The sequence below is a fragment of the Tenrec ecaudatus genome, chromosome 5 (genome assembly GCF_050624435.1).
Source record: "Tenrec ecaudatus isolate mTenEca1 chromosome 5, mTenEca1.hap1, whole genome shotgun sequence".
NCBI lineage: Eukaryota > Metazoa > Chordata > Mammalia > Afrosoricida > Tenrecidae > Tenrec > Tenrec ecaudatus.
In genome coordinates, this window is record NC_134534.1 from 167,591,763 (window position 1) to 167,601,340 (window position 9,578).

The following is a 9,578-nucleotide window of genomic DNA, read 5'->3' on the forward strand; positions in this document are numbered from 1 at the left end:
GAAACATCTTCCCATAGCCACCCTAGAGAGGCTGATAGCCTTAGCCTGCTTGTTGTTGTTTCAGGTACCAATCGGATCGTCAAAGCACAGTGGGGCTGTGGTTTAGGTAGCACCAGAGGCCTCTTCAGGGCTGGAATGGGCTAGGTGTGAGTGGAGCCCAAGCGACTGAACGTCTGTGGATTCGCCTCTCTCAATCTGCCTACCTCCCCCAAAGGAAGCAGCACTGGTCGGAGGAGCAAGAGGGTTTATTGTGAGGCCTTCACACTGGCCTATATGTTCCGTTGTAGCTCAAAGGGAGAGGTGCCAAACAGCCCCCTGCCTCTTCAGGAATCCAGCGCTGGACATAATTGGGGCGTCTGTCCTGGGGCCACACAATCACAGGGTCTCTGGAGGCCAAGGATGGGTCTTCTGGGAAGAAATTGAAGGGCCGCAAGAGAAAGCCTACAGAGTTTCCAGGTGTGGCCGTATTGGGAATATCTTCTGAGTGAGGGATGTGGAGGAAACCAACTGTCACCCAGGCCACTAGGTCCTGTGGAAGAAAGGGAGTGGTAGATGGTTGGCACAGAGAGAAGAAAGGAGCTTGGATCAGTAGGGACTGTGCTGGGCTCTGCCCACCAGAGACTGCTGTAGCTCGTAGGCATTTTTCTGCGCATCTAGAACCTTCTGTAGCTCTTCAACCCCGTTTGAGAGGGGGATTCTCTGTATGGATCTCAAGCAGAGAGTAGAACTCCCTACTGGGGAGGTGGTTTGGGAACTAAAGCTGGAAGAGGCAGGTGAAGAGTTGAGCAGGGCTGGGGGTGGGGTCAGTACCTCATTTTCAATCTTCTCATTATTTTTAAGAAATTCTTCAAAAACCACAGGCGGGTTCCAGGGGTCGTTCTGGTTGTAGATGCTGCTGCTATGCAGCTCGGACTCCCGGTACTTGGTGACTGCCAGAGGGTACCTGCAGGGGCAGAGGGGTACCTTCCAGATGGCTCTGGATCTGGGGCTGGGGGTAGGGTGTGTTCCATTCACTCCCAGGAGGCATCTTTAGGATCAACGATGGGGAAAAGTTATCACCTTCCCCAATTTATAGATTATCTCCTGAGGGTCAGTGTGTCAGCCACTGTTAGCACAGACTCAGGGTTCTCAGCACGGGGGTCTTCACCCTGCTCCCCCAATGCACACTCACACACACACACAAGTTGGTTTTCTTCAAAACAACTTGCAACGTTTTAGAAAACTGGGTTTTCTTCAAAACAACTTGCAACGTTTAGAAACGTTTGTATACAGGCAGCCTGAGTTCACACACAGGCAGAAGCACAGGCACCAACACACAGACACACGAAGACACACACATGGAGAGCTACGTGGACCCACAGTCTCCCCAAAAGGAGTCCCTGCCTCCTCCTCCTCCCCATGGACCCCACAACTCACCTGGCCCAGGTGATAGCCTGCTCCTCCTGCCAGTCCCAAGGCAGCACTTGGTCGGCCATGGAGTGAATCTGCACTCGGTAGCTGCGCTTGTGGCCCCAGGCATTTTCCTCTGGGCTACTGAAGAGCAGGTACTTGGGCAGAGGCCGCCGAAAGCGGAAGGCAGCTTGGCGCTCGTGGTGGAGCTGGGTCTGTGCCAGAGTGGGCTGCACCATGTGGTGTCCTGGGCTCCAGGGGTTGGTGATGTTCTGTAGCTTCATCCCTAGCACCTGGAAGCTATTTTTGGTCCCTGGAGGTGCACAGAACAAGAGGAGAATGAAGATGGAAATCCTGCCCTGGCACATGAGCTCATGATGCACTGGCATTGCCACCATGAACGACATCCCGAGGCAGCCACCACTAGGGGTAGAGAGATTTTGTGGGGTGTGTGCCCAGCTGGGTGTGGGGCCTCAGGGGCCAAACATATGGCGAGGAACTGGATGGCTATATACGTTGTCAGGGCGCCTGTGGCAAATCTGCTGTGATTCTTTCTGGGTAGCACTTCTGTGGAGCTGCTGGTATGAATGATTCAACATTCTGAGTACACATTTCTAGCTAATCCCCAGGCAGTTGTAATTCCGTGCTGGAATGCCTGCCTGCCTTACCTGTGAGAGACCTGGGTTCAAATCCTGATCAATGCACCTCAAGCAGGGCTGCCACCTGCCCTTCAGGGAGGTGTGGGTCTTGCTGTGATGCTGACCTGGGTTGAGCAGAACCTCTAGACTAAGACGGACTAGGAAGAGAGGCTTAGCAACCTACGTCTGAAAATCGGACAGTGAAAACCAGGCACAGCTGCTCCTGGGCGTGGCACGGGCCGGGTGGCATTGGTTCGGTTGTGCACGGGATCGCTGCTCACACGGGAAGAGCAGCTTTGAGCAAGGAGACGATTCCCCAGGTCATGTCTGGGGCCCCCAAGTTGGCACTATTAACTCTCACCCTCTTTCTGGGCACAACGTCTAGCACTACAGGGTTTCCCAAAGCAGGCTGGGTAAATGCTATGGCTTGATGCACCAAGAGAGTCTGGGCATCCCTGCCTGGGAAGGCAGCCTGACCACAGGATCCCGAGCTGCTCCCCACTTCAGTCCTACCTGCCACGTCGAGGTCAATGCGGTAATGCACCAGGTGAGTGTGCATGTTGCCAATCAAGTGGGTGTGCAGGCGTGTGCCATGGCGCAGCCCCTCTGGGGTGTAGAAGGTGGCGTGGACGTAGCCGGTGGCATGCATCTTGGCTTCCATGACGCCGTTGGGGTAGAAGATGAAGTCCCAAATGTAATCGTAATTGTAGACGGTAGAAGTGGTTCGAAGCACCAGCACCTGACCCTTCAGGCCTGCATAGAAGTTGAAGCCTCCGCTGAAGTTGGAATCAAAGTGCCGCCGAAGGGGCACCCCTGTGGGCATCTCGAAGAGGCAGAGGGCCCGGGGGTAGTGTGTGGGACCATCAGCATCGTAGTAGTGGAAGGCATCCACAAAACTGGCCGTGTCTGGGCAGTCGATGCCAGGGGCTAACTCATGTGTGACTGTGCCTAAGCCCCAGCCGACGTCGATGTACTTGGTCTGCATACCCGCTGGCGTGTGCCCCCCATACATGGCCACTGCCTCCTGCACACTCACTTCGTAGGCGATGCGCTCCCCTTGGAAGCGCAGGTCCAGGACCTGCAGCCCGGTGGAGGAGCGCAGCCGGAAAGCGAAACTCCAGCCCCCATACAGCACAGCGTTGCCCTCTAGTCGGTACCTGGGGCCCTGGGGCTGCACCAGGCGAGGCCCGTTCACAGTGACGGGCATGGGGAAGGTCCCACGGGGCTTGTATGAGGAGAAGAAGGGACGCTCCTCACTCTCCTGGGGCCCTGTGTCCTCTAGAACGACCGCATCCACCTCCCCGGCAGCATACTTGTGCGCCAGTTCTTCTGGGCTCTTGTAGAACTTCCCATTGTACCACAGCAACTCTACCACCCAGTCTTGGGCATCTGGGCTCCCATGATCCATGAGGACCTCCAACCCAGTGGGGTGTAAGAAATAGCCTTCCACATCTCGCTGCAGAATCAGCCAGCTTCTGCGCTGGCCAGAAGCCAGGCCACGGGGCGCGACGTCAGTAAAAGTCAGGCACCGGTTGCGGCAGTTTTGAAAGGAGAAGCCCGTGGTGTCCAGGAAGAACTGGTGCAGAGGCTTGGTGGCTTCCTGCAGGACTTGGTTCAGGAGGATGTATTCAACACTGGAAATGGGCCGAGAAGCCCAGGATGGGTGGTGCCCTGGCCTGGGGGGCAGCACTCGCTTATAGTAAGGCCACGGCAGGGGTCCCACTGCAAATTCAGTGATATTGGGCTTCTCCTGGGCGCCAAAGAAGATAACCACACGGGCTTCCCGGACAGGACGCCTCTCATCTTTGTCCAGAAATTTCAGCACATGCTGCTTCTTGGGCAGCAGCATCTCAATGAGAAAGATGGAGTTCTTGGAGGTGGTCAAGGCTTTGGCAGGCACCAGCGCCAGCTCCCTCTGGGACCACAGGAAGTCGCGCACAGCTTTCAACTCCTCAGTGCTCAGGTCTGCGAATACTCCAGCCTTGCTGCGCAAGAGCCACGGTGTGGGCTCCACCACTGCCAGGGTCTGTAGTGCCAGGATACCAGCCACGGCCAAGGCAAACACGAGTGCCTCTGGACCCATGGTTCTGGAAAGTGGTAGAGGATACGGAGTTAGTTGTGCAATGAAAGTCAATGATCTCTCCCAGTCGGGGGGCTTTGGGTCAAGTGTTCTTAGCCCTGTGATGTCCAATTTACCTAGCTTGTTTCTGCTACTCTAAGTTGGGTACATATACGCACAGTGGTGCTAGGCCATTTCCACCCATCATCTGCGATGCTAGCTGTCTCTTTGCTACCTTGGGGACCAATTCTCTTTGACACTGTGGATTTTCTTGAACTCCATCATGCCTCCCTTTTCTGTACTTTTTTTCTTATTCCAACGGGACCCTGCACTCTTCTTTCCACCTTAGCATATTACAGCCAGTGGTCTAAAAGGTATCAGAGTGTCATTAAGAGCCTGCTCCCCTTAATTCTAGGCCGAATCTAAGAACAGTTCATTTTACCTGGTCCAGTTTGATGCATGTCCTCTCAAAGAGTTCACTGAAGATATGGGTGCTCTAGCAAAGTGTGGTGAAGAAACTAGATGGTGCCCGGCTATTAGAAAGTATAGCATCTGGGGTCATCTAAGTGAGGCATCAATTAAGTCCACATGGAAGAAGCACACCTGGTGTGTGTGTGATCTGAGGATTATAAATTATAAAATCCAAATCCAAAGGCAGGAATGGTATCAGAGCTTATGTGAACACCTGGTTCACTGAAGGCTATGGATGACAGTGGAAGCCCAGAATCCACTTATATGGATTAATAAGGCTCAGGTGAATTTTCTCTGAGGACAGTCCAAGGATGTGAACTGCTTTGTTGTTAGACAGAGAGTATTTTACAGTCAATTATGGCAGGTGTAGTTAGGTTCAACTATAGTATCTTATCATTTAATCTCCTTTTTGACTCATTTTAAAGTTAATTCAGGTTTTTGTTTGTTTTAGTGAAGGGGAAGTAAACGTGGAGCAAGCCTCTGGTGAATGCCCTCTGACCATAGACCAGGGCGGTGAGCAGCCTCACCATCATGATGAGTATTGGAAAGTGGATTATTGCAGTTGCCATTAGAGTAAAATTGAACACTTTATCATCTCCCTTCTGATTTACTTTAAAGTTGTTCTAATCTTTAATATTTTCTACTTTCTTTTTTAGATTTTTCTGTTTTACTTTGTTATTGTTGTTAGTTCTTGGGTTTTATTTTGTTCTGTTTCTCTGTATATGAAATCCAGGATACGCAAATCTATAGACTGTAACTGGATCAATGGTTTCTTAGGGGTGTGGCAGGGGTGTGTGAGGCAGGGGAGGTTGAAGGGAAGTGGGGGAGCTAATAATGATGAGTATAAGAAAGAAGAAAGGTTCTAAAATGGATTGGAGTGACTGTATAACTCTTCTTAATATGATTCAACTACAGAATTATATGAGATATGAATTATATGCCAATAAAACTGTTTAAAAAGAAAGACCCAGCCTCGAGAACAATATTCCTGCTCAGAGCAGCCAAAGCACAGACAGGACCGTATGGCCAGCTCCACTATGAGACAGCACATCCCTCACTGACCCATAGCACTACAGGGAACAACACCGGAAACACAGTGTGGGAATTGTACCCCATCTGACCCCACCACACTGTGGTTAAACACTAAGAGTGTACAACAGAACAGCAAGGGGAACAGAACAATGAAGTCCCCAGGAATACCAAAAATAGACTTTGGGGCCAGGGCATGGCACCCCATCAGACTTGACTGGAAAAACTCCTAAAGGTCAACAAACAGACCTTGAACTATTTACAGGCTTTTTTTTTTGTTTTTTTTGTCATTGATTTTGTGGTTGTTGTTTTGTTTTGTTTTGCTCTGTCTTGTTTTTGTGTATTTATTATCTCTGTAGGTATATCTAGATAAGATAGGCAGGATAAACAATCTGGAGGAGAAAACAACAGGACCGACAGTTCTGAGGGGACATGGGAGAGGGGAAGGTGGAGGAAAGGAAGTGGATGTTAACAAACCCAGAGACAAGGGAACAACAAGTGATCCAAAACTGATGGTGTAGGAGGCCTGGTAGGGCTTGATCAAGGGCAATGTAACCGAGAGGAATTACTGAAACCCAAATGAAGGTTGAGCATGATAGTGGGACAAGAGGAAAGTAAAAGGAAATAGAGGAAAGAACTAGGAGGCAAAGAACATTTATAGAGGTCTAAATACAGGCATGTACATATGTAAATATATTTATATATGAGGATGGGGAAATAGATCTATGTGAATATATTTATAGGTTTAGCATTAAGGTAGCAGATGGACATTGGGTCTCCACTCAAGTATTCCCTCAATGCAAGAACACTTTGTTCTATTAAACTGGCATTCCATGATGCTCACCTTCCCCACACGATCACTGAAGGCAAAGTGGGTACATAAGCAAATGTGGTGAAGAAAGCTAATGGTGTCCGGCTATCAAAAGATATAGCATCTGGGGACTTAAAGGTTTGAAGATAAACAAGTGGCCATCTAGCTCAGAAGCAACAAAGCCCACCTGGAAGAAGCACAACAGCCTGTGTGATCATGAGGTATCGAAAGGATCATGGATCAGGCATCAAAGAACAAAACAATCATATCATTGTGAGTGAGGGGGAGTGCAGAGAGGAAATCCAAAGCCCATCTGTAGGTAACTGCACATCCCGTTACAGAAGGGTCACAAGGAGGAGACGAGTCAGTCAGGGTACAGTATAGCACTGATGAAACATACAACTTTCCTCTAGTTATTTAATGCTTCCTTCCCCTTCCCACTATCATGATCCCAATTCTACCTTACAAATCTGGCCAGACCAGAGGATGTCCACTGGTACAGATAAAAGCTGGAAACACAGGAATTCAGGACAGATAAACCCCTCAGGACCAATAATGAGAGTAGCGATACCAGGAGGGTAAGGGAAGGTGGGGGAGAAAGGGAGAACCAATCACCATGATCTACCTATAACCCCCTCTCAGGGGGAGGAACAGAAAAGTGGGTGCAGGGAGACATCGGACAGTATAAGGCATGAAAAAATAATATTGATTCATAAATTATTAAGGGTTTATGAGGGAGGGGGGAAATGAGGAGCTGTAGGAAATGAGTGTAGATGTGGAAGAGTAGGCAGCCCATATTTTAACCCCAGTAGGTTACACTGTATGCTGGCTTGACAGGATTCCTTAAACTCTATGGGTCTCAGTATTTTTTCCAGTGCACAATGGAAATAATAGCAACAATGCCCACCTTCTAGGGCGATTTAGAGATTAAATGAGCTCATATGTGTCCAGAACAGGGCCTACCTAAGCAGGCAAGGGGTGCCAAGTCCTCTTGTTCTTGTAAAATAAAGCACGAGGACACCACTGCCAATGTCAACACATGGACCATGGACGGATTCCATGTCAATCAGGCGCAGAATCCTGACTTGCAGGGAGTGGGAGCGGCACCATCCTGAGCAGCTTCTGTGGCCCTCGCAGGGGACAGTGGCTTGACTATCCTGCTGGGAGAGCATGGCCAGCTGGGTCCCCTGGATGGTGACCAGTGGAGAGCCTTTTCCTTTCCCCTTCCCTTCTGGGGAGAGGTGCAGGCTTCACCTCATGACCTCAGCTCAAGAGCTGCCACCAAACTCCTGTACGTTGAACTGAAGGTTCAGACTCCTGGGATGCCAGGATGCCTTTGTGGCCCTGCATTATTCTCCTCACTCTCAGCCCCCCACTCTCTGCCTGTGTGCAGCTTCGAGGCATGCCTCCGCATATGAATGGGCTTTGTGGGGGTTTTAGGCAGATGCATTCTATTTGCCACTCAAGGGCCCCAACTTGACCTCTTATCTGTACAGATGGTGCTTAGGTTGGATGCCTAACTGACCAGCTGGGTCTGTGATAGGTTAAGTAGACTCTGAAAGGTCCCTATGTTCACAGACAATGGTCTTTTGCCTCGTTAATTGGGGCAGCTAGGGATAAACTTTGAGATAACAATTCCTTACCCAGATGGAGAGGTGCAGGAGGCTTACCTATGCCCAGGGCTTGGGCATCTGCTCAGCCCTCACGCCCAGCATGGTCAATGCCCTCCTAAAGGAGAGGCTTTGGGTACAGGGCAAGCGCTCTGGCCACCCAGGGGCCTGAGATTAGTCTTACTATACATGGGCACACCTTCATATCAGGCAGAAGCATCTCACTTGTGGGGCATTTCCTGGATTGGAAGGAGAACCTTCCATGATGGATGCTCTTGTTTTGATTTCTGGCAAAATAGCTTTCACGTGTCACGCATCACAGATTCCCCATCCACAAACATTGTTAGGTGTGATTGAGTCATTTCTGGCGCGTGGCAATACTCTGTAGAACAGAAGGAAACACTGCCCAGACCCTGCACCGGCCTTTGCACTGTGACTATGGTTGAGCCCATTTTTGAGGCCCCTGGGCCACCAATGTTGGGAACACACACATTCCATGTTGTTGCTTTTTAATCTGCTCCTAATGTGCATCTCTTGACCCATGAGAGATGTTGGATAGGGCTGCACTGTCAACTGGGATCACTGGCTTTTCTTTTCCTGGGTTTCTGCCCTTGTGATGTAAGCCCTCGCCCCAGCTTATGTGCAGTTCTGGTCAGGCTGTGTGGCCACGAGCCCTCCTGGGACTTCCCTCTGGTTGCTTCGACACTAGAGGACAAGACACAGATCTTACGGCCTTCTGCTCTCCAGAGCCCAACCTGAGCATCTGCATGGAGGGCAGGCTGTGGGAGGATCCCGAGATCCTGGGCACAGGCTGAAGTCTTGTTCTTCTGTTAACTTTGGACTGAGCCCTGTTTTATAGCCTCTTCCTCCGAGACTTGTTTCTGCTGTCCTAGGAAGTAGGGCAAGGAGGCAGAGACCCAGACCCACCGTTCTGAGCGTCATGGGACCTGTGACCGCTGCCCTAGCTGAACAACCCCTTAAGAACCAGGTGCAAGTGAGGGGTGGAGGGGCAAGGTGGATGTGGCAGGAAGCCCGTGAGAGGAAAGGAAACACAAAGCAGGGACAACCTCCCATTTCCCACATCCTTACAATACCTCCTCATCCCACTCAGCAGCTTCCCCACAACTTGGGATGGCACTGGAGGAACCCAAGCCTCCGCCGCTCCCTCCACTCATGCATGGTCCTGCTCCCTGGGCCTTCGGCTCTCTTTTGTTCAGTGCTGCCCTCCTCACACCTGTCCCGGTCTTTGCATCTTCCCACTCACCCCCCTTGGCTCCTCCCAAGGGTTCTCTCAGAATGTACCTGTGTGTTCTGCTGCGGATGCACCTCTGCTGCCCGTCTTGTCCCTGCTTCGTTCACTGACTGACTCTTCCTGCAGCTATATGGATCTATTGAACCCTGCCCTGGGAGGGAGGCAGGAGGGAGGGACAGGGTGAGGCATGGACTGAGCGGTGTGGGGCACCTCACAGGGTGAGGGCAGCAGTATGAGGAAATGCCTGGGGCGGGTTTGCTGGATATAAACTGAGGACCTCCTGTCCTTGCCAATACGTTGTGAACACTTGTCCTCCCCC

At 51.0% G+C, this 9,578-nt stretch overlaps 1 protein-coding gene across 1 annotated transcript; it reads right to left on the reverse strand.

The window, feature by feature from the left end:
- Nucleotides 1–259: 259 nt before the first annotated feature.
- Nucleotides 260–4,110, reverse strand: AOC1 (amine oxidase copper containing 1). Its single transcript, XM_075550789.1, has 4 exons — nucleotides 2,541–4,110; nucleotides 1,417–1,702; nucleotides 811–943; nucleotides 260–529 (listed from the first exon to the last, which is right to left on the reverse strand). The coding sequence occupies exons 1-4, from the start codon at nucleotides 4,108–4,110 to the stop codon at nucleotides 260–262; spliced, it is 2,259 nt and encodes a 752-aa protein (XP_075406904.1).
- Between the last annotated feature and the right edge of the window lie 5,468 nt (nucleotides 4,111–9,578).